This window comes from Lampris incognitus, chromosome 2, assembly GCF_029633865.1.
Source record: "Lampris incognitus isolate fLamInc1 chromosome 2, fLamInc1.hap2, whole genome shotgun sequence".
Lineage (NCBI taxonomy): Eukaryota > Metazoa > Chordata > Actinopteri > Lampriformes > Lampridae > Lampris > Lampris incognitus.
The window spans coordinates 37,065,586-37,090,776 of NC_079212.1; the positions used below are offsets into that span (position 1 = coordinate 37,065,586).

Genomic DNA, 25,191 nt, shown 5'->3' on the forward strand with positions numbered 1-25,191 from the left:
ACAGTCACAATCACATGAAAACCAGCCTCATCTTTTCACTATTTTTCTAACATTAATTTTAACGTTCGCTAGCATTAGTGCTTCTTAACAGTTAGCCAACCGAACAGAGAGGCTGCTGTCTGTGAGTATAGAGACTTAGTAACAAAATACAAACATTTAGATAAATGTGAAGCTTTGATTTTTGCTAAGTTAACAATTTCCTGAACATTTTGTGGTGACTGTGTGACTTAACTGCCATCCAGGCATCGATGACTAGCGCTCATGTGTATGTGTTTGCTTTCTATGTGAAAATCTCCCTGGGTGCAAGGTAGCAGTAAAAATGTGGTATGGAATTTCATCAATTTGTGCATTCTCTCAATAAGCAAGCGGAATAGATTTGATAATGAAGCGCTGACACCGCGCTCTGAAAAAAGCGCCACGTAGATAAACTGATGCACATTCGAAATGGTAAAAATATGGTAAAATTGTGTGTATGTGTGGGGGTCTAAACTAATAACTTTAAAAAGTGGGTGGATAGCTGCGAGGCCCATGGTGCCAGCACATGCATACAGATGATTATTGGTTGATTCTTATAGTTGTGATTGTTTCTTACTCTTTCACATTAATTATTTTACTATTATTATTTACCAAGCAAGAATAAACCTATTGGTTAACAGTTTTGTGTTCCTGTATTATTTCTTTCAATTGTTATATTGTTCCTCTTAAAATAAAGTGGAGTGGGTTGCAGGTTTCTACAGGTTTCCCATTACTGATCTCTCCATTTCCTAGTATTTGCCTAGTAAAATGGACCAAAGTGAGCGCAAAGTGGTCATGTGTCTATGTTGAGCGTGTGTACTGGGGAATATGTGAAGACCTACAGTGTGATGTTCCACTGTTGGCCAGGACCATGTTATGTGGGCTATAAGCAGATGGCTTATGTATGCATTGCAATCTCATGCTTGCATATTATGCTGTGAACAAGCCCCCATTTGGAAAGGCACACATTGGGGAAGCATCTTATGGGGAAAAATATCCCCAGATAGAGAACCAGGACCTGTCGGCCCAGCCTAAAAAGTCCAGCCGACAAAATGTCTTATAGAAAGAAGGTGCAAGAATGCCCTTCAACGGCACAACCCCGGTTCAAACACCTGCCCTGCTGAAGTGTCCCATGAGCAAGACACTCTACCCATCCCAGAAGGTGCTGTTCTGTGACTGACATGACCCTGGACCTCTCTGTGGAAGAAGTGCATGCGAGAGGAGAATTACCCCACAGGAATAAATACCCCAGTAGCTGATGACTGACCTTGCGGTAGAGGTCTGTGAGTTTGAAGTAAAAAAGGCGACAAGAAAGGCAGCCGAACCGCAGGTAGGGGCTGAGTCCCGTGGGGCTAGCCAGCAGGGAGTTGGCATTCATTCTAGGACGCTCGAAGTTAGCCACCCACGCCTGGAGACAGAAAGGGAGAAAGAGAATATGTTTAATTTTACTTTTACAAAGTGACCATGTTTATTTCAGTGGCGTTTGTTTCCTAATTCTAATAAATGACAGGTTTTTTTTGGTGTACTTGCATCAGCTCCCTACCACAACCCCACCATTGATCACAAACACACACACATTCAAACACCCACGCACTCACCTACACACAGAAACATTTATTCCTTCCTTAAACACAACCAGGGTATGCATCCAACCAGGAACATTGTCTATGACATTTCCTCAGCACGTGATGACAGAAGATCATTTCTAGTTTTATCTTAGTGAAAGCAATAAAATTTTAAAAAAAACTGAAGAGAGACAGCAAAGCTGGTGAAAGTTGCAGAGGACAAAAGGGATGAAATAAAGAGTAATTTTGTGCCTAAGAATATTTCAAAATTACTGTGATGTTTGTGATGGCCTGGCAGCCTGTCCAGGATGTCTCCCAGCCTGCTGCCTAATGACTGCTGGGATAGGCTCCAGCATCCCCGCGACCCTGAGAGCAGGATAAGCGGTTTGGATAATGGATGGATGGATGGATGATTGCGTTCTCTCATGTGCTTTATTACACAAAGGTGTTGCGGCGCTCACCTTTCGCTCCAGATGCCGCTCTATCCTGGTAAGTGCTTCAGTCTCCCCTCCTGGCCACACGGCTGAAGGCAGGCCCTCGGTGTCAAAGCCTAGGAACACAACACACACGCACGCACAAGCACACACATACCCACAGACCTTTATTCCTTCCTGCAGTTTGCACAGATTTTTTCTACATCCATATACTTCCTTGCCCACTTTATATTCCCAGATCTGTCAATACGTTTACATTTTAACCGACAGGTCTCTAGATTTAGCTGTACTTACATGTGTTTTGACCTTTGTGTCAAATTCCCTGTACATACAAACTTACTTCTCCAACCATAAAACTTGAATGTAAAACAGTACATTGATGAGGGGTGGACTGGGAGTGACTATCAAAACAAACCATCAATCTGTCATTATTAGCCTCTTTTTTGAGCAATGATGACTATTTTGCCTAATTAATCTTCATAATGAAAGAGTTATTAACCATGCTGATAACCAGTGGGGTTTTTTTGAGGGGGGGATTCCCCCCCTTTTTTTCTCCCAGTTGTACTTGACTGATTACCCCACTCTTCCAAGCCGTCCTGGTCGCTGCTCCACCCCCTCTGCCGATCCGGGGAGGGCTGCAGACTACCATATGCCTCCTCCGATACATGTGGAGTCGTCAGCCGCTTCTTTTCACCTGACAGTGAGGAGTTTCACCAGGGGGACGTAGCACGTGGGAGGATCATGCTATTCCCTCCAGTCCCCCCGAACAGGTGCCCCGACCGACCAGAGGAGGCGCTAGTGCAGCGACCAGGACACACCCACATCCGGCTTCCCACCCGCAGACACGGCCAATTGTGTCTGTAGGGACGCCCGACCAAGCTGGAGGTAACACGGGGATTCGAACCGGCGATCCCCCTGTTGGTAGGCAATGGAAAAGACCGCTACGCTACCTGGACAACCTCTTGTGTATTTCAGTTGAAGAAGTACATCTTTAAGCAGAGAAACTAGACAAGAGGAAAGGCGGCGTAAAATGGTAAAACTGCTGACTGGCAAATCTAATGGTCACATTAAACATCAATTGTAGATGGTGCCCTTAAACAACATTAGACATCTGTAGTGACCGTTCAGGAGAGTCAGAATATAACCTGGCAAATTTAATAGCTAAATGACACAATTTGGGTTAATGAAAAGTACAGTGTAAATGTTTTTTTGGAATCAGCAGTATTTTAATGTAAGGAATTATTTCCAGAAGGTGGGGAACCATTTGTGGATGGTATACGTTCATTTTGAAATAAAGACTTTATCACAACTAAGCCTGATCATCAGTATCTTGTTTAGTCTAGAAAAAACAAAAGTATAGACTTTGACGGCAGAATAAACCATGTTTGTATAATTTAGTTAGCTCTGTGTCGGCTCTATGCTGCTAGCATACATAACATGGGCCAATGAGAGATAACTATGAGCAAGGCAGTCAAAAACTGCCCCATTTCTCCACCTGTATTTGATGTACTTTCAAGAGATGTTTTGAAAGATCACTTGTGCGAGAGCCAGAGCACAAGAATATCATTGTATTCAAAACACATGACAATAAAGTTGAACTTGAACTTTTCTTCATAAATTGTCTTCACAAAACATTCATGGAGCCAATGTGTTTCCGCCCTTACTTGCAAAAGACTAGTTGCACTTGTGGCAAAGAGCATTGTCAGCATCGACTCTATGGGTTTTGGTATGGGTTTTGGTGTGAGTACGCTCCTTCCATCTAAAAAAACGCTACCAGAGCACCATATCACACACCACGGGTCTCAGTAATAGTTTTTTTCCACAGGCAGTCAGGCTGCTGAACAGCTGATGCACCCATATGCACCTTCCACTGTTGTGTTTCCGTGTACTGTATATTGTGTATATAATGTATGAATTCTGTGTACGGGCGGCATGGTGGTACAGTGGTCGCGGTCGCCTCACAGCAAACAAGTCTTGGGTTCGAGCCCCGAGGTAGTCCAACCTTGGGGGTCATCCTGGGTGGAATTTGCATGTTCTGCCCGTGTCTGCGTGTGTTTCCTCCGGGGGCTCCGGTTTCCCCCCACAGTCCAAAGACATGTAGGTCAGGTGAATCAGCCATACTAAATTGTCCCTAGGTATGAATGTGTGTGTGTGTGTGTGTGTGTGTGTGTGTTGGCCCTGTGTGAGTCTGGTGGCCTGTCCAGGGTGTCTCCCCGCCTGCCGCCCAATGACTGCTGGGATAGGCTCCAGCATTCCCGCAACCCTGAGAGCTGTAGTGTTCTTTTTTTGGGATGGTGTGTCCTTGTGTCTCTTTTTTTAAAGGCATAGAGCCAGAGCGCAAAAATTTCATTTTATTCAAAACACATGACAATAAAGTTGAACTTGAACTTTCCCTCATAAATTGTCTTCGTATAACATTTCATGGAGCCAGTGTGTTTCCGCCCTTACATGCAAGACTAGCTGCACTTGTGGCAAAGAGCACTTTCAGCATCGACTCGAGTGAAGTATAACCAATAACCAGACTTTTGACTGATTGTTCTCTTGCCGCCAATGTCACTACGAGCAGGCTGTGTGTGTGTGTGTGTGTGTGTGTGTGTGTGTGTGTGTGTGTGTGTGTGTGTGTGTGTGTGTGTGTGTGTATGTGTGTGTGTGTGTGTGTTTGTGTGTGTGTGTGTGTGTGTGTGTGTGTGTGTGTGTGTGTGTGTGTGTGTGTATGAGAAAGAGGCAGAGAGAGTTGGCCTCGCACATATGCCAGTCTCAGAGAGAGAGAGAGAGATCTCTCTTCTGGAGGAATAGCAGAAATGCATCAGAGACAAAAGTCTTAATCTTATTGCAAATTAGAAACGGAGTTGGTGCGATAAAAGGTGCAAGATAATGTTTAGGTACCCTAAGTAAATAGGACATTTTCTTAATTTCGCCAACACCGATAGCAGAACCATTAATGTCGGAGCTTATCAGTACTACGGTCTTTAATAATTTAGCACTGGTGCCCATTTAATACCGGGTTTCAGTACCCATCCCTACTACAGACTATAACAGCATGGCGAGAAAGTGATAAAAGCCACACATCTGGACTGACAGCATGGGAAGGTGAACATATCACCTGTGATACGGTCATGTAACATGGCTTAGAGGGAATGCGATTATAAACATAGACAACTGCCATATGGGTTGATAGCATTAGGTTAACACATTGCCAAACTTGTGTCTGAACAAGATACCTTTGGCAGATAGGATAAGCGTTTAAATATAAAATCCAGACTGTAGATAGATTAAAATGCTACCTGGCTAGCCTGATGGTCACAAAACTCCGTGGGAAAACACCTTTAAAGACAGCTGAAATGCTCGAGAGCACTTTTATTACAACAAATCTGACTGAAAGATACATTGCGTGGGACACAGCACACGGTGAAAATCCCCGCTTCCTTGAAATTGAGGTAATCTGACCACTGAGACCCCAATCAGGGGTTTTCACTGAAAGGCAACAGGATTTTCAGAAAACAGCAACAGAAAATACAAGAGCAAGTGTGTGAGCTATGCGTGTGTCCCTGTAAAACACACATTTTAATAAGCAGGCTCTCATGCCCTCATTTACCATCGGTGTCCATGTCTCTGTGCTGGGGAGCCCCACTTGTGTAAACACTAAGCACAAGTCGACTTGTGAATGAAATTGTGTCTGAGGTGTGTGTTGAGCATTTGTTTTCTCACCCAGCTCCTCCAACGATGGCACTCCGTATTTGTCTCCATGGTCCTCAGAGATGGGGGTTACACAGCGGCCCATCAGAGCATCTGACAGGATCTCCACAGGCATCTCTGGAGGGTCCAGCCGACTGATGAGGGTCTGGAAACGCTTGTAGGTTAGAGGGGGCTGCCCGCCATTCAGCTCAATGATTCTGTGGTGGGAGAGGGAGAGAAGCACATTAGATTTAAACCCTTTACTCACCAAAATAAGCCAAGGTAGAATTCATCTTTTGGCTGTTGGGTGCAGAGACAGAGGTAAAGTGTTTTTAAAATGGTGGCTATGTTGAGGCAAAAACTCTATTCAGTATTATACCTTATTTGTCATGCGTTATGCACACAGAATATACAGAATGTTGACATATGTTTTGCAACAGCTATTTGAACACATTTCATATGCATCGACTCCCAGATCCGACATTTAAAATCTAAATTATGGGGGCATCTGGATGGCATGGTGGTCTATTCCGTTGCCAACCAACAGGGGGATCGCCAGTTCGAATCCCCATGTTACCTCCGGCTTAGTCGGGGGTTCCTACAGACACAATTTGCCGTGTCTGCAGGTGGGAAGCCGGATGTGCGTATGTGTCCTGGTCGCTGCACTAGTGCCTCCTCTGGTCGGTCGGGGCACCTGTTCAGGGGGGAGGGGGAACTGGGGGGGAATAGCCTTATCCTCCCACGTGCTACGTCCCCCTGGTGAAACTCCTCACTGTCAGATTAAAAGAAGCGGCTGGCGACTCCACATGTGTCGGGAGGAGGCATGTGGTAGTCTGCAGCCCTCCCTGGATCGGCAGAGGGGGTGGAGCAGCAACTGGGACGGCTCAGGGTTCGGGTAATTGGCCAAGTACAATTGGGGAGAAAAAATCTTGCCAAAATAGAGTCATGGTATGTGAAATAATCTGTAAATCACTGATTCTGATTCAGTTTGTAGAGAAAGTGTAATGAGAGGTGAACCCTACAGTAATGACTGCAAACTCTGACCGTAGATATATATATATATATGTTTATATATATATGATGGACAGTCCCTAAACCTTTTGCCAACCTGCTGCCTGTGTGTGTGTGTGTGTGTGAGTATACAAGTGTTGGCATGTGTCCTCCTTACTTGTCCAGGTCGTACAGAGTGTGCGATATCTTGACAATGACCTCCACTCCAGCCTCCATAGCCAGCTTTTTGATGGCAGCATCTCTCTCCTTCCCAAAAGGCTCAGAGTCATACTCAAAGGTCAACCGACTGATCTTCCACTCCTGGGAGGGAGGGAGGAAATGTGGAGGAGAGAGAGGTACTCCGTCAATATACACTTTGTCAGCTGTCCGTAACTCTGTCTCACTGAACGACGCAAGACAGCCGACTATCGTTCATGTAGAACAATTTGTCCACAAGTTGAAAAAACTTGTCTGACGCTATTTCCATGCTTATCTACTTATTTCTGCTGACTTGGAACTTCATTTTTCATTCTACTGACCTTGAAGAGGCGTGGGAATACATTGGCTGGCTGGCCCCGGATGACAAAAAGGCGGGAGTTGAGTTTACGGAGATTGGCATCTAGATCCTCCAAACACTGAAGGAGAAATCTGAAAGTGGGGGGGAAGAAGAAAGTGAATTAACCCTGCATATGATAACAACTTCTCTCCAAATGTCAACAAGACAAAAGAAATCAACGTTGACTAGAAAGATCAGAGAAAATCAAGTTCCTATTTCCATCAATGGATCGCCTGTTGAAATTGTGGACAGTTTTAGATTTCTTGGTCTACACATCACAGACACCCTCACATGGTCTCTCAACACCAATTGCATCCTCCAGAAGGCACAGCAGAGACTGTATTTTCTGAGGTGGCTCAAGAGGTTTGGTAAGGGTACACTCCTTCCATCTAAAAATCATGTACTGTATATTGTGTATACAATGTATGATTTCTGTGTACATAATCTGTGTAGGTCTGTAGAGTTGTCTTTTTTTGGGATGGTGTGTCCCTGAGCCCCTTGCTTTAAGGCAGAGAGAGCCAGAGCACAAGAATTTCATTGTATTCAAAACACATGACAATAAAGTTGAACTTGAACTTTTCCTCATAAACTGTCTTCAGATAACATTCATGGAGCCAGTGTGGATGTTTAATGAGACTGGCTCACCCAGTGTACTGCAGAATGACCTCTATTCCCACTGCATTTTATTTTTCTTTTATTACTGAAGAAAAAGCGTATTTTTTGTGGCACACTTGATCTCTAATACGAGAACTTTTTCATCTTGTTGTAACAATCTCTCTGACTTTCCATTGAACACAACATGGAAATAAAAAAAAAAAGCTCGACATGCAGCCTTTCTGAGTTGGTTGCTTCAGAAAGAGAATTGCTTTTAATTTCCCTAGATGTACCATTATTCCTACACTTTAGGACTTTTACATTACGGCAATTAAAACTTCACTGTAACCCTGTAGAGGTCGAAAGTTGAAAGATTTATCAAAAGATGTATATCTGTCTGTGTGTATGTGTATATTTTTGACTTGAAGGGGAAGTGGGTGACGCAGATGCCCAGCTTGTGAGACCAAACAGCCCTCGTGGCCACAGGCACACCTCTTGAAGCTATAATGGCATCTACAACAGAGCTTGCTAAAAGGAACATCCCCACACTTCATCGCCCTCTATCCAACAATGTGTCTCTTTTTCTGTTCATCTTTCTTTCTGCGAGACTCTTCTGAACTTGCTCCCTTCCTCGTCTCTCTCTCCCCTCTACTTTTGCCTCTCTCTGCCCATGTATCTATCTATCTATCTATCTATCTATCTATCTATCTATCTGAATCTCTTGGACCTCAAGCTTATGCTCAAAATGTTCTCTGCCCACGTCTCTCTCTCCTGCCATTTGCACACGTGGAACAGAGGAGTAATGCTGAATACAGACGTGCAGAGCTAAAACTACAGACAACCAGGGACACATGAAGATAATAGTTTTAGAGATATTTGCTTGTAGTCGCTGGTATGATGCACAACAGCAATGAAGTGGCACCCATCACCATAATTTCATGCATTTACTTATGGACTGACGACACTTGTTCAAATTTGCATTTTAAATAATACACTAATATAAGGGTTGGAAGTGCTTGCAGTGTATGACAGGTTTTGTTTTTTTTTTGGAACTGAAAAGGTCAACAAACAGGTTGGTGTTGAAGGCTGTTTGTGATGCATGCCTCTCTATCTGTTCTCTGAACTGACCAATGTTGGACCTTTAATGTTGATGAACACTCGTCAAAGGAAATAGGGGGAAAGAAAAAAAAAGGACGCCTTGTCCCTGCCAATTCTGCAGGAGGCCGGTTTGGGGGAGTCGTGAGAGCATTTGTTACCAAGGACAAGCCCCAGGGGGTTGGAAAGGGTTCCTGCCTGCCTTTTTTCGTCAGGAAGAACGAGTTGATACAGGTCAAATCTTCACTATGGCTGTTGGTGAGATTCTGTATAGACCTCTCTGATGACCCTCTCTGACATTTCTACATAGATATTCTATTAGAAATAAGATAAAAAAAATTAAGACTGCTTCGACAACCACTGCTACTATTAGTAGTAGTACCAATAATAATAATAATAGTCTTAACTGTGTGCAAAATAAGTTGTGTGAACAGGAAAAATGAGGGCCATCTTGAGGTTAAATATAAAAACATGGCTTAACAGAACCTGTGTCAAGGTGCATGACAGCTCCTATGGCTGGTAATGGCAGCCCAACACCAGGGCTGCAAGTGAAGCTTATGAGTGAAAAACAAAGAGGGCTTTTGTGAATGAGAAGATTTGGGTGATCCGGTTTTTTTTTTAAATAAATTTATTTCTGATTTTTCCCCTTTTTTCTCCCAATTTAGTGGCCAATCGATCCCTATTTTAATTCAAACACCCACCCTCATACTGCCTGCGTTCGCCAACTGCATCTCTCCGGCCGGCAGTCTCGAAGGAGACCGCCTCCCCACTTTTGTGACAAGGCGACTCCAAGCCGAACCACTGTTCCTCCGACACACACAGAGACGCATTCACGTGACGAACACAAGCCGACTCCGCCCCCCTCCCGAAGACAGCGTTGCCAATGATCGTTGCTTCATGGAGTCCGGCCATAGTCGGATCTGACGAGACCGGGGCGCGAACCCCAGTCCCCAGTGGGGGGTGATCCGGTTTTGTGACTGAAGGACATCTCCCGGGGAACATATGGCTGCTTCCACCGACTAAGAGAGGGCCCATCTGGGCAGGTAGGGATTTATGGCCTATTTCCACCACACCTTACCTTCTGGCATTAACTAAAAACTCATCTGCTCGAGACACTTCACCTCTGTTAACACTTGCCCCACCTGCATAATACATCCCACGGATAAGACAGACCAGCTAGGCAGACCAGATGTAGAGATGGACACATCTGGTCTCTTACCTCTTTGTTACCTTCTCAACTAAAAATGTAATTAGACCCCTCCACTTTAAAAAAAAAATTTTTAAAAAGGAAGAAAAAGATGAAATATGCAATTTGGCCAATAGATTTTTGGCTCTCATCTGAACTTTTCCCACCTTATCGTGTGCAATCCTTTCCTTGTGAACAGGGAATTCACACAATGCCACATGACAAGTGGGCCTACTTCCTGGTTTCGTATCATGATTAATTTGCATGGGCTGCTACAAAACAGTCATGTATGGTGAAACAGATGGCCAAGGCTTGTAGGATATTACAAATACAACGCACACTCTGGCACGGTTTGAAAATGCACATTATTGCATAGGCGTAGCCTGTATGCATGTATATATGTTATAAGCTGAATTTCCAAAAACCTTCACTTGCTCACCTTAATGAACAAACCAGCCAATTAACCCTTTATACCCCTATAAAAAAATCTATAATGTTGGAGTTTACTGACTTTCCTAAAGAAGAAAAAAATCATTTAAGTACTTCTGATTAATTAAGTGTAAGGTATTGATGTTATACTGCGGTCCAGCACAGAACCTGTACTTACTCAAATGCAAGAGTACGGTGCTACAATCCTGACCACTCCAGAGGAGTTGAAAAGCGCCGCTTCGGGGAAAACTGTATGTAGTAGGATTACGCAATGGTTAGTTTCATGCTGGTCAGAGCAGAACGCCAACTGTGATGACAAGCCATACAAGGCCTGCCAAGCCATGCGTTACGAAAAATGTTACTCCTTGCTGAGGCAACTCAAATGGTATGCAGGACTTCTCTCTTACTGCGTCCTGTTATGCTTAAGCAATTTGGAGATTTGGAGAGAGAACACACAAGAGTATGCACACATTTACACTCTTGTTCACTGTAATCATATTCATAGACGGGCAAGTTTGAAAAAACGTTGCATATCAATCTCATCTTAACACACACACACACAGCTGACGGCAGTGATGGCGTTCGTTATTGATAATGATTGATTATAGGCTCGTCACTGATGCAGTCAGTCAGTCAGCTAGCTGTCTATACTGTCTGATCCAACAGCTCTGATCAGAGGCAAGCTGGCTGACAGGCAAAGGTCCATGTAGTCCCAATCACCATAATTTCTCACACACACACACACACTTCAAAGTCTGTCTTCATGCAAGTGCCAGTTTGTGCTTGCAGGCAGCACTAGGTCACTGTGCAGCAGAAAGGTGGACTTAAGCCAGCACTTAAGAGATACTGTCCTGCAACCCAAAATACACAAGTTTGATCCCTGCAGTAGCTAATCCAATGACTGAATGCCATGTGTCCTGTCACAAGTGTCCTTGATCAACGGTGTTAAGACTTTGGACTCCCATTTTATCCTGTTGTGTAAGGAGCCTCGTAACGCCGTTCAGAAAAGGTGCGATATAAATAAAGTTTATTATTATTATCTTGCTGATGACATTGAAGGCCAGTGTTGATATGCCTGTAAAATGTTTGAATGCCGTTTAAGCAGAGACGTACGACCAGCAAATTCTTTCCCGTTTGTGATATTGTTCGATTATGCTTTCTGCACCTCAAAATGAAGAAAAATCTGCACCTCAAAAAGAAGAAGAAGAAGAAAAAAGATTTACTCCCCAGCCAGATCAGATTTTTCAAGGCAGGTGGGTATGCTAGATTTTCTGAATACTCTTTTTTCAATATTTTTTGATATTCATTTGTTTTTAGGCTTCAGGAAGTTGTGTCCCCTTTATCATCTCTTTATGTTAACATCTCAGGGTCAGATTCCTTATATCTTCTACTACTACTACTACTACTACTACTACCATAAGGTCAAATTCCTTATATGTCCAAGCTTAATTTGCTAATAAACTCAACAAAAGGCTTTAAACTATAAATATCAGTCATGACAGACATATGCATATAGAGGGGTTTGGCACTGAATGCCTCTCTGGGTAATTGTCTTTTTATAATATTGATGAATAAATATTTACTTAAAAGCGGTTTAGCGTCTTCAAAGTTACCACTGGAACCCTGAAAATCCTCATGTAAGAGTGGGAACATTAATTATACATAATAAGAGGGCTCTGGGTACAAAGAGTGGCTTAAACATAATTCATTTATTCATTATCCAAACCGCTTATCTCTACACAGGGTCGCGGGGATGATGGAGCCTAACCCAGCAGTGATTGGGCGGCAGGCGGGGAGACACCCTGGACAGGCCGCAAGACCATCACAGGGCCCACCCCCCCACACCCCCCCACACCCACACACCTAGGGACAATCCAGTACAGCCGATCCACATGTTCCCCGGACCGCGGGAGGAAACCAGAGCACCCGCAGGTAACCCACGGAGACACAGGGAGAACGTGTAAAATCCACACAGAGGACGACCCCCAAGGTTGGACTACCCTGGGGCTCGAACCCGGGGCCCTCCTGCTGCGAGGTGACCGTGCCAACCACTGCACCACTGGCTTAAATATCACTTACGCCATAACAGGCCAGTATTGGTTTTGGCATGTAAGCAAAAATACAACAGTCAAAAAACAACAGGCCATTGTGCACACTCTCTCTGAGTACACACATACACACACACACACACACACACACACACACACACACACACACACACACACACACACACACACACACACACACACACACATGCATGCATGCCTATGCATAGTCACAGGTGTTTGAGTCTAAACTTGGGTGAGTCCACATATGTCTCCCTCTCAGCTGGTGATTATGTGCGTGAGTGAGCATTTGTGCAAGAATCAACATTTTTACTGAGAGTGTGTGTGCGCGTGCACATACAACACAAATGCACATGTGTGTTGTTTCCAGAAATGAGGTTATCAGGCTAGCAGAGTGTTGTGTCGTGCGCAGCTTAGTGATCTGGCTGGCGGATGTAGGCCAGGTCGGTTATATAAAGACGGTTGTATGACAAGGCATCAAGGAGAACACACACACACACACACACACACACACACACACACACACACACACACACACACACACACACACACACACACTCTTGCTAAAGGTCACATACACAATCAAAAAATGTATTTAAAAATATCCGTTTAGCCATGTAACAATTGTTTAAACACAAATGGGGGAGCGGAAATCAGAGTGAAAGAGAGAGAGGAAGAGGGAGAGGGAAAGGATAAGGATAGAAAAAATAAACCCACATGATATGAGTTGAGGACAAACAGAGAAGACGAACTGATGCAACCTCTTTTTAAGATAAGAAAACAAAGAGCAGGAAAGGAGGGGATGGCCTGTGCACATATTGAGATGGGTTCTAAAGGAGATCTGCTCAAACATTTGATGTAAATGTTATCAATCAACTGTAAATCCTTCAGAAAAAAACCCAGTATGTTTAGCTCCAATACAATCCCCCGTCAATAAAGGCACACGGAACAAATTCAAAAGGGCACATGCCTATTTGAGCTTGCGACTTCACCGGTTCGAATTCCCAACCCATCTACTCTGGGCGTGGTGGTCATGACTGCGCAGTTCTGTATGTGTGAATAAATCATGTGCTCCTCATATGCCACCTGAGGAGGATTTTTTTTTGACACCCCTTCTCCTCCTCAGGGAGCAATACTGAATCAATAAGACTATTCAAGAGCCCAGTGAGAGACTGCCTGACTTGAAGCACACTGTCCAAAGTGTGGATGCATTGTGCAGTACAGACATCGTACACATCCTGTGTGTGACTGCTAGCTTTAATAGCACTGTTCTCGTTTACCTTAAAAGTGGCTACCTGTTCCCATTTCTCTCACATTTTATCTTACAGGGAAGCCTGCCTTCTCAAGACTGTCCAACCCTTGACCTCACTGTGTGTGTGTGTGTGTGTGTGTGTGTGTGTGTGTGTGTGTGTGTGTGTGTGTGTGTGTGTGTGTGTGTGTGTGTGTGTGTGTGTTAAGGTTTACATGAAACCACAAGTTCCTTTTTCATACCCCTCCCCTCTTTTTCTCCCCAATTGTACTTGGTCAATTACCCTATTTTCTGAGCCGTCCCGGTCACGGCTCTACCTCCTCTGTCGATCCGGGGAGGGCTGCAGACTACCACATGCCTCCTCCAATACATGCGGTGTCGCCAGCCGCTTCTTTTTACCTGACAGTGAGGAGTTTCGCCAGGGGGATGTAGTGCGTGGGAGGATCAGGCTATTCCCCCCAGTTCGCCCTCCCCACCGAACAGGCGCCCCGACCGACCTGAGGAGGCGCTAGTGCAGTGACCAGGACACATACCCACATCTGGCTTCCCAACCGCAGACACGGCCAATTGTGTCTATAGGGATGCCTGACCAAGCCGGAGGTAACACAGGGATTTGAACCGGCAATCCCTGTGCTGGCAGGAAATGGACTAGACCACTACACTACCCAGACGCCCCCGTTTCGTTTTCATACTTTCTACTGCTAGCATGTTTATGATGATAGTGTTCACCTCCTCCAAAAACTTTGGAACCATCAGTTGTCATTAGTGGGAATGAAAACAAAGCCTGAAATCAGTTATATATGGCAGTGGTGTGACTGACAACAAATCTGTCATTTCATGATCCAGTAAATTATAATGGGGAGCAAATTATCCCTATTACAATTTCTATGGACTTTGCATGGACCATGTAGGAGCACTATCATCACATTTAAATACCAGAAACTTCCACTTAACTGAAGTGTGCTCCACAGTTGTGAGTGTCACTTAATTTGGAGTGACACCTGTTGGTGAAGTGTTGTCTATAAACTTCTAAAAAATATATATATAGAATCAAAACTACATTTAATTAATAATGATCAATTCAAAATGCTCTTAAAGCCACAACAAATACGGAACAAGCACAGATCACAAATGCCAGGCTTGAGAAAAATCAATCACCAGACATCGTCTATCGCGTGTTAAGATGTACCATCCTTTCTGACTTGGCTATACATAACAGTCAAATTTCCATCGTTAAAAAAAAAAACAAAAAGAAAACCCAACCCCAAATCAAATCAAATCATTGGCCTTCTTTCATAACTGATATCACTCAAAACAACGAAAGTTATACTCTAAAAATGTCAGTTCTTAGCCCAAGTCCTAGCAAATGACACCCATTTTATTTTTCACCACAAAAGAAAATCTATATCAAAGTGGTATCTGTAATGTCAGAAATTGGCATCCTTTATGCTATTTTTTTTAAAAAATGTTGCTGAATGTTAATGTTGAGTTTTTTTGGTTGTGGGGTATAGGCGTGGGGTGGAACTACACCCGTCCTATCCCTGAGTCCCCACCTGCGGATGGATACCTGCAATGGTGGTCTTGCTGGAAATGATAAAAGGTCATTTACTTGCACAGTAAGTATGTTGAAAGCCCTGCATCACTGCTGAATCCTTTCTACAATTTCAGACCGCTCCTTCTTTCAAAAGCATGGCCTACATCAATCCAATGCTGAGAGTGGTCGTGGGCTCGTGCTTGCACCAATTTTGGCACAGCGCGAATCAATGAAAAGTAAATGTAAGAGGCAATATGGTGCAACAAGGTGCTGTTTTGCCCGAGATACACAACATGAGGGAAATGGTTTTATGCTCAAGTTGAAAAAAGTTCAGCTTCAGCGTCAGTTTCGCTTAGGGAGGACCAAAGTCAGATGGAGACTGAGGGACTCTGTGGTGTCCCAACTTTGAGAACATCTGCTTGCCGTTGTTCTGCCAGCTATAAATATAGATTGGTCTATGACGGGCCTCCCCCTCTCCCCATCTCAAATCCAAACCACATAACAAACCAAAGCAGAACAGTGAGGCGGGATTGCATGGAGGTCGCTATTTCCCCACATTACAGACTCTACTTTTAAACAAAATAAACTCTTTGTGAGTCATTTTACTGCACTTCCAAGTAGTTTGTGTGTGTCAGTTAGGTAATAGGCCACACAGGGAAAGCCTAGCCCCAAGTAGGTCACGCTCACATAACAGCTCAGAAATTTCATATTACTGGCACACTAACCTACATCTCATTCAGCCACTATTCTCACTTTTTCCCCTAGCTGGGGAAAACAATCAATCATCCTCACTTTTTAGTCTGACAGAGAGATGGAGAAACAGTGGACAGAGGGGAAAAACTCATGCCCTTCTCAAGTCCATGTAGACATCTGGTGTCGGTACGGTCTGTGCAGCACAGCTTTGACCCTTTGGTATTGGTTGCTGGTAAAGTTTTTGACCCGAAAACCCAATGAACCCAGTACTTGAATTCTTTCTAAATCTTTCTGGGTAAGAGCTTTGATGAAATATCTAAAGCTTAGAACTATAAGCTTAATTAGCAAATCAAGTAGTTCAGCCATAGCGTAGGCCTTTATTTCATTTTAACACCTGTTGACATACTTCTACCATTGTCAATTTCACTGCAACTTTGCTCACTTTCTCCAGTCCTCTCCAGTCTGGACCCATTGTGGAAACATGTGAACTTATTTCATCATCAGAGGGAGTGGTGGGCTGAGTAATCTTCCCTTAGATTCAGTGAAGAGCAACAGACAATTGGCTGATTGTGCTGAGGAGTAACAAAGGCCAAGCCCAGTTTACGACTGTTGCGGACATGTCTTGACAGAAAGAAAAAAAAGAGTCAGGAAGAGGAGACTAACAGTTCAATGTTATGACGTCTCCAACGGTTTGGTTTAGCAAGATCCAGGAAGCAGATTGCGAGTGTGTGAAGGATGTGTTGGGGCTGTGCAATTGTGGATAAAATGATCCTGATTATACTCAGGATAATTTTAGTCATAGGAGCCCAGGGTTTCTCTTGGTCACTAATTTTACATCTGAAGTAGAGCTCATAGGCTCCCCCCCTTTTTTTCTCTCCCCAATTGTATCTGGCCAATTACCCCACTCTTCTGAGCCGTCCCAGTCACTGCTCCACCCCCTCTGCTGATCCGGGGAGAGCTGCAGACTACCACATGTCTCCTCCGATACATGTGGAGTTGCCAGTCGCTTCTTTTCACCTAACAGTGAGGAGCTTCGCCAAGGGGATGTAGCATGTGGGAGGATCACGCTATTCCCCCCAGTTCCCCCTCCCCCCTTAACAGGCACCCCGACCGACCAGAGGAGGGGCTAGTGCAGCGACCAGGACATATACCCACATCCGGCTTCCCACCCGCAGACACGACCAATTGTGTCTGTAGGGACGCCTGACCAAGCCGGAGGTACCACGGGTATTCGAGCCAAACATCTACGTGTTGGTAGGCAACAGAATAGACCGCTATGCTACCTGGACGCCCCTCATAGGCTTTCTTAATAAGTGCAGTCATTCATGGTGGGTCTTTGAGCCTTAAGCGTGTACTCACCACAGATGTAACAGAATGTATCGCAGCTGTTGCAACATTGATGAGATATTTCTGCTGTATTAAATCCTCCCGAAGACAATAAATCCTACTGTTAAGTATACTCACTATGCTATTGCCAGAAGAACATGTGAAGCAACATGTGTCCAAACAGCATCTGTAAATGTGAGCAGCTTTTATAACCTGTCTGCAAGCATCTAACCTGACTAAGCATGCCCAGGTACGCCTAAGACAACATCTGCATAGCACCTACACTGAGTGCATACCCAGGCATGCTTGGACTGACCAAAACAGCTTGCTTTGTGGGCAATATACTAGTAGACTTAAAATATGATGGGAAATCACAAAAATAGGTTATATCTACAAAACAGTATGTGATAGTAAATTTTTAAGGTGAATTTCGCAGCCCATTATCCACCCATAGGTGCTCAGGGAGCAAAATCTTTGTTGCGCAGTGTTATTTTCGCTTCATACTGTGATCATGATACCGAGTGAAGATGTCTTTACAATTTGAAGTACAAAAATATTCTGCTGCACTTTTACTATTTAACGTCAGCCTCCTGACCATTTACAACTTACAGTGATTATAAATCAAATGTACTGATGATGCTGATATATAAGCAATGTAGAAATTAGCCTTATGTAGAAAGCACGTGTCTGTGTTCACGCTATTTCTAAATTTACATAGCAACACATGTTAGTAGTATATTACACCGTCCAAACTGGCAGGTAGCTAACCAGGATGCAGAGGTCCTGTTTAATTCTAAAATGTTTCCTGGCTGGAAAAACTACGTGCTGTTTTTTTTTCATCTTTTTTTTCTCTTTTTAAATGTACTGGACACTTTTGCTGGCAAGGCAAAGAAAAAAAATGCTTTCCTGCTGTAGCCCATCTTGTCCCAATAAAAACCATTAGCCCCGCCACAGTACAAATCCAGTAGGGGATTGGATGTTTGCCAATCATGAGGGTGACAGCAAATACCATGTTTCCCCGATGTTTACAGAGGAAATTACTGTACCAGTACCACCTTTCTTACAGCACGCTTACTGAACTTAAAAATCAATTACCAGGAGACAATGTCTCAGGGGAGAGACTGCCACACTTTTCCCAACAATTTGATTCTATTGCAAGTCTGCAAGGTCTTTGCAGATAAGCCTTGCAAACTGACATTGCATCATTGCACAATTGGGGATGCCTTCCCTGATAGTAAATTGAGTGTAAGATGGGGTTGGCCCCCAGGCAGACGGTCCGATCACAGCTCTCAAGACTGATCAAAAAGGCTGATCTAAAAAAAAACAAAAAAACAACAACAACCTTCACCTTCTTGCTGTGTCTCTGTTAATTGCTCAAATAAAGGACCAGATCCATCAATGTACAAAATTCATAATCAAGACCATGCAGGTTGATGTGATGGCCTCAAATACCCCATTGGCCTTACGCCATTGTTTTCAGTTGTCAAAAAACCCTCAGTGATAAGTGGTCAAACATGATCTTTTATATACAGTGAATCTAATATCTTTAAGATTACTATGGATGAAACTCATCTAACATATCAGGAAATGTAGTTCTGACATGATGCTTGACACCCAGACGAGACTATTACTGTTATCACTACTGACAAGCAATCTTTACCAGGGAATGCAAGCTCTGCAGTGACATTGTGTGTGTGTGTGTGTGTGTGTGTGTGTGTGTGTGTGTGTGTGTGTGTGTGTGTGTGTGTGTGTGTGTGTAGTTAGTGTTTACTGCCCATAAGCCCTGTTTATGTCCATGTTATAATAATAATCATTACATTTATATAGCTTTTTTGTAGACATCCAAAGCGCTTCACAGTGAAGGGGGTAACTCACTTCAAACACCACCAATGTGTAGCACCCACTTGGGTGATGCACGGCAGCCATTTTGCACCAGAACGCTCACCACACATCAGCTTGTGGTGGAGAGGGAGGAATCATTGAGCCAATACACGGGGGGAAGATTAGGTGGCCAGATGGAGAGAGCCAGGTTAGGAATTTTGCCAGGACACCAGGGAGCCCCCTACTCTGTGATAAGTGCCACAGGATCTTTAATGACCACAGTGAGTCAGGACCTCGGTTTAACATCTCATCTGAAGGACGGCATCTCCTACAGCACAGTGTCCCCGTCACTGCACTGGGGGCATTGGGATTTGATATTTGTTGTTTTTATAAGCACCAGAGGGAAGACTGCCCCCTACTGGCCCACCAACACCACTTCCGGCAGCAACTCAGTTTTCTCGGGAGGTCTCCCATCCACATACTTACTAGCGAAGCCCATACAACAACAACAACCTCCTTAGCTTCTGTCGTTTGGCAGAGCCAGGCTACATGTTGGTATGGCTGCCATTACATGCTGGTGCTTGCATTTGTTGCTCATCTACACATTATGTTTAGTATTTGGGTACTGTGCAATGTGTTAAAGGGATCGTTGTGTTACTAACACTATCTTTTTCTCAGCGTTTTCTGTTAGAAAACAGCTGAAAGTCAGCGTGATACATGAACAGGCTCCAGTGTGCAGTAATACACAGGAGTTCTTCAACATCAAAAAGTATTTTCAAGCTATACAGTGGTCAGAGAGGAGAATCAAGCATTGGAAATTCAAGAGAAATGCTTTATTGGTTTGTGAATAGTTACCAGTTTTCTTAATGTGTTTTTTATGGCTTAAAATGATTCTTGACCAACCCTGTCTGGTGCCTCTGGTGCCGTTCATTTTATTGCCCGCTCGCTGGGATGAGCAGTCAGGTAATGTCCATGCATTGATAACACTATCTCATGGTTACTCATACCACCAATTGTCAATAAATCTGAATCATCCCTTTAAGTTACACTTTCTGTGGTCAGTGGAACTGCTGTGGAGAAGAACTTCCTCCCTGGCGATGTTTAACAATCTATGTGAAGTCATACATTTTAAAACTCGGGGTAATTTCCAAGGCAACAGCCCACACAAATTTGCACATGGGATACTGTCTTGTGCGTACGTTATGCGTCACAGCTCTGATTCATCTGAGCATTTGGCACAAGACAAGGCAAAAGTGGCCTTAGGGAACACCCTATGGGAGAGGGTGGCCAAACATATCTTGGATCTAGATAAAATTGTGAGCCCCCACAAAACATACAAATAGCACTGTGGTGCTTCAACAAAATCACCCTGCACTTGGAAAAAGTAAAAGCAAACCAATCTAACCTAACCTGCAATTCAAGTTTAGGACCTTATTATCTCCTTCTTATGCATACTTGGATCCTGACTTATATTTTAAAGATCTACTGTTGACTTAGTTGGGCATGGAGACACAATATGACAGCAATAACATGTGTTTGGGCATTCTTTGCAGTGATTATGGGCACTCTGATGACGCCAATCCAGCAAAATGCTCACAGTCAAAGCCAAAAACATATGCAAAGGCCTTTGTACATTTACCAACATGTGTTGTTTATAAAAAAAATCCTCAATGTAATCCACACATATCTGAATAAATCAACAGGGAAAAAAATAAAAACGGACAGTGAGCATCCTCGTTTCAACAAGGGTTGGCATAAAATCGAATATATACACAGGTGGGCATTATCAGTTTTGACCAATCAGATTTGTTGCCTCCAACTATCAGATGTAGAGCATCCCAATGAAATGGTTAAGACAACCTCATGCCAGTACCTAAACCTAGAAATATGTGGTAAACAACAACAAACATGGTAGTGCCCCCATCATGTACGCACCTAAGACAATGGTGACCCATTTTTTGCTGGACTGCAACAACGGGGCCAGTGGCTGAGTGAGTGATGGCGTTTCATCATCGGTCGGACAGCCGAGTTGGGAGTTTCCCCATTAGCTGCTGTTCTTTCAAAATGAATTGGCGTGAATAGTTGAACAGTTTTCTATTACGTCATCAGGTGTTCATTACGCCGATGTCAGAACAGCCACTTTTTAAAACGTGGTTGCACAAAAACAGCCATTTAATAAACAGCCATTTAAGAGTTGCGGTCCAGCCATATACCAAAACGCCTAGTTTCAGCAACGCTGCCAACAGGACGATGTGTAGTCACAGACATCCAGGTGTATTAAGTGAGTCTACATTTGCCATCACTGTTGAAGACGAATGCTTGGCCTGTTTAAACTGTGTGTGTGTGTGTGTGTGTGTGTGTGTGTGTGTGTGTGTGTGTGTGTGTGTGTGTGTGTGTGTGTGTGTGTGTGTGTGTGTGTGTGTGTGTGTGTGTGTGTGTGGACACGATATCCAATCCAAAGAGACACTGATCACTTTGTGAACAGAAAATATTGACCTCAGTTCTGCTTGGGTTGATTTAATTTGACCTGAATGCCCAAAAACATGTCAACCATGACACCACATTTACACACCCAGAGACCAAAAACAAAGGAATGTTCCCTCCATGTCTGGGTCGTTAGGGCGGAACGGCCCACCGACACTTACCTCATGTGACCTGTCATGCATCAGACCACATTAACAAACACAAGAACAAAAAACTTATTGATTTGATCTTCACCTGAATGGGGAAAGTTGTCTTCGATTCAAAGCCATTAACTCATCTTTGCCCCTAACAAGTTGTAGTGACCACAGAAATTGACCCTAAAAGCAAGGAACAAAACTTCGGTATACACAAGCTCACCGACTACCTGTGGAATACGGCTAACTAGCTAGTGTTGCTCACAGTTTACAAACGCTTGCAAATATATAAAAGTAAAACTAATTTAACTCCTTGATTTGGTTCACCAGTGACCTAAACAGTGTGGGTTTTGTAACCTGCCAGTGAAGAGCAGTAGTATACCTCCAGGGGGATGCACTTACTCGTTTAGCCGTACCACCATGCATATCTTTAGCTTCACTGTCAGCAGGAGGGCACTGGGTCAGTGACTAATAAATCAACTTTTCCTTGTGTGTGAACCACAAATAGCAGTTACAGCAAAAATAGGCCACCGCACATCACCATGAGAGAAATTTGGGCTCTGCTGTCCTACGAAGCTTTGATAAGGTGTCTTACAGGTGTTCACGCTCACTCACACACATATACCAACTGAAAGTGCCCCCCCCGACACACACACACACACACACACACACACACACACACACACACACACACTTGTTGTGCCAGACTAAGGGAAAAGTACTCTCAAAAGTCTTTCTACTGAAAAAGGAGAAGCCAGTCTCCTGCTGTATCCTGTTAATTTACCCAACAAGACCTAACTCCACCTGCCCCACTAACCTTTCTGTAATGGGGGTCATGCACAGTTTAAAAAACAGAGGGATCGCCTGCTTTTTCCCTCATGAAACTGTGCAGGTGAACTTTGGGGAAAGCATCAAGCTCTTATTGATTTAAGCCATATTCTCCATGAGGCATTTCTAACTCAACCGTAATTCATCTATATGTAAAATATTTGTCTAATTGTCAAAAAACCTGCACATTTAATAGCTGTTCTGTGTTGTTCTATTTCTAGAATGCCCAGCATCAAGAAAAACTGCGTTGGCAATTTACTCCCCCTAGAGGTGGTTTAGTATAAAGAATTTAGAGTTTTTTTTGTTGTTTTTTTTTTTTGGTCTTCCTCTCTTCCAAAGTTACCACAAAATGTGCACTTCCAGGAGAAACCCAATTTGCAGGTCTTTTGGCAGTTAGCCAGGCCAGCTTGACCAGTAGGGGCCTGGCTGACTGCAAGATCAAAAAGAACAACCCCCCCTTCATATCAAGTCCTTTGCTATTTCCTGTGCTAAAGAAAATTAAAATGTCCATGATTCTGCATTTTCTGCAACACTTTTGTCCAAAGCAACTTAGACAAGAGTGACCAATCAACAGATATATCCCTGTGTCAACCTACAGCCACATTAGAGCAGTAACTTGTAATGATCTTATAACCATGAGTGCATGTCAAGGGAAATTAGTTTAAGTGCACAATAGGTAGAATATCACTAGTGACACGAGTACACAGAGATTTTGGGATGTGTGTGAGAGGCACAAATCACGTTGGCTTTTGGTAAAACGAAGAAGCCTACACAGTTTTCAAACTCTAGTTTCTCTCTCCCATTTACATCATGCATTTCAATTTAAATTGTCATGACTGGTACCAGCCTTAGGGAAGAGGTACCTAACTTCAGGCTAGGCAACTACATAAGCTTCTTCACATGTATGTATACCTTGATCCTGGTGAAATAGAATTTTATTAGCCCTGTGTATAAAGTTTTACACGGGGCTAATAAGATCTAATCTTTCAAAGTGGGGAAATGTTGTATGTTGGAGCACTGCAGGGATGTGACTCCCCTCCTTCTCCCAGCAAAGCAAGTTTATCATTATGGATGATGACTCACTACCAAACCAGGCTATCCTCATCACTGTGCAAACGAATGAAAGTAACGTTAATTTTCTCTCTGTTGGCTCTAGCCTTAAAATTGGGATGTTTGCAACTATTCACCAACAATGTGACATTGTTTGGGAATGTTATAAGAGACTTATGATGAAGTATGTCAATGTCTGCTTATGGTTTTTCGTTTTCTTTTGTCTCTCATGATCACGATGATAGGGATGATCGAATGGGCTATGCGTCCTCCCTCAGTCTGTCTGTAAGTACATCAAATATGCACTTCGCTCTGGTTGCTTACCTCCACCTGTTGACCCCGAGATTGGAGGAGCCGGCAAACCAGGGGTCCAGGAAGTAAACACAGCGGACTGTACTTGCACCCCGGACTGCCTCACGTAGCGATGGGTTGTCATGGAGACGAAGGCCCTTCCGGAACCAGTGGATGGAATTTGGCGCCATCTTATTCTGGAGAAAAGGTGAGGGGAAGAGCAGGAGGGAGGAGATGTGATTAGGAGGAATGGGGGAGTTACAAAAAAAAACCCCAAAACAAAACAATTTTTGAATACTTATTATTGCATTAATTACACTTATAATAATAGAGTGAGATCCACTGCAAAAGAAAGGCTGCCATATAAGTACAGCACAGTGAATGATGCCAGGAGCTCTGGTTACAGCACATTCAGTACTGGTACAGAGCTAAAAGTATACTGTATCACCAGCAGTGATAATGGAGGCATCTGCGTCATACCAGGAGAACAGCTAGTAAGTGAACATTATGAGCTGTTAGTGTGTAATGTTCATAATGAACATTACACACTAACAGAACATCAAAGGAACTATCCCAAAAAAGTGAACAGTTTGTTATCTCCGATTGTGCTCCGCATGATGAAAATCACACCATGATGAATTCCTAGGATTTTCAAATTTACTTGCCTAAAAGTAAAACTTCCACTTGTACATTTTAGGAAATTGTCTAATGCTCACAAAAACACACAGCAAATACCACTACAGTGAATTCAACGTTAGAGAGTTACAAACTCCTGGCTGATGTCAAATTAGGAGCAGTCAAGAGACCGCCCCTTCCAAAACCAAATTAGATGACACAGTACATCGAGATGCAAAAGCCAAACAAGATGTTCTGTCATGTGTGGGAAGAGAAAGTGCATTTTTCCTTTGACAAAAACGGGGCATGGCAATATCAGGATAATGATAAGAATCTGTTATTTACCAACTTTTCACATACAGTTAATTCCACTTTGAACACATAAGAGATTCACATGGAAGTATCTATAAGAAGGCAAAGTAAATAGAAAACTGTTTTTTCCCCCTCCTTTGTACAATGTCTACAAAAAGGAGATTATTAGGTCAAGACAGAAGGGATTAAGTTTAAAAGGCAGAGAATATGACTCTACGCACTAGAGTAGGTGGACGGGTTAAAGAGGGG

The 25,191-nt window shown here is 43.5% G+C and overlaps 1 protein-coding gene across 2 annotated transcripts in view; it reads right to left on the reverse strand.

The window, feature by feature from the left end:
* LOC130108529 (cryptochrome-1-like) overlaps positions 1–25,191 on the reverse strand; it is a 48,284-nt gene that overhangs the window by 20,023 nt on the left and 3,070 nt on the right. For both annotated transcript variants that reach the window (XM_056275498.1, XM_056275499.1), the window contains exons 2-7: positions 24,049–24,212; positions 7,219–7,327; positions 6,858–7,000; positions 5,723–5,907; positions 2,042–2,130; positions 1,283–1,423 (exon numbers count right to left, since the gene is read on the reverse strand). In XM_056275498.1, coding sequence (XP_056131473.1) covers positions 1,283–1,423; positions 2,042–2,130; positions 5,723–5,907; positions 6,858–7,000; positions 7,219–7,327; positions 24,049–24,206 — 825 coding nt within the window. In that variant the 5' untranslated portion in view covers positions 24,207–24,212. The remainder of the gene's footprint in view (positions 1–1,282; positions 1,424–2,041; positions 2,131–5,722; positions 5,908–6,857; positions 7,001–7,218; positions 7,328–24,048; positions 24,213–25,191) is intronic.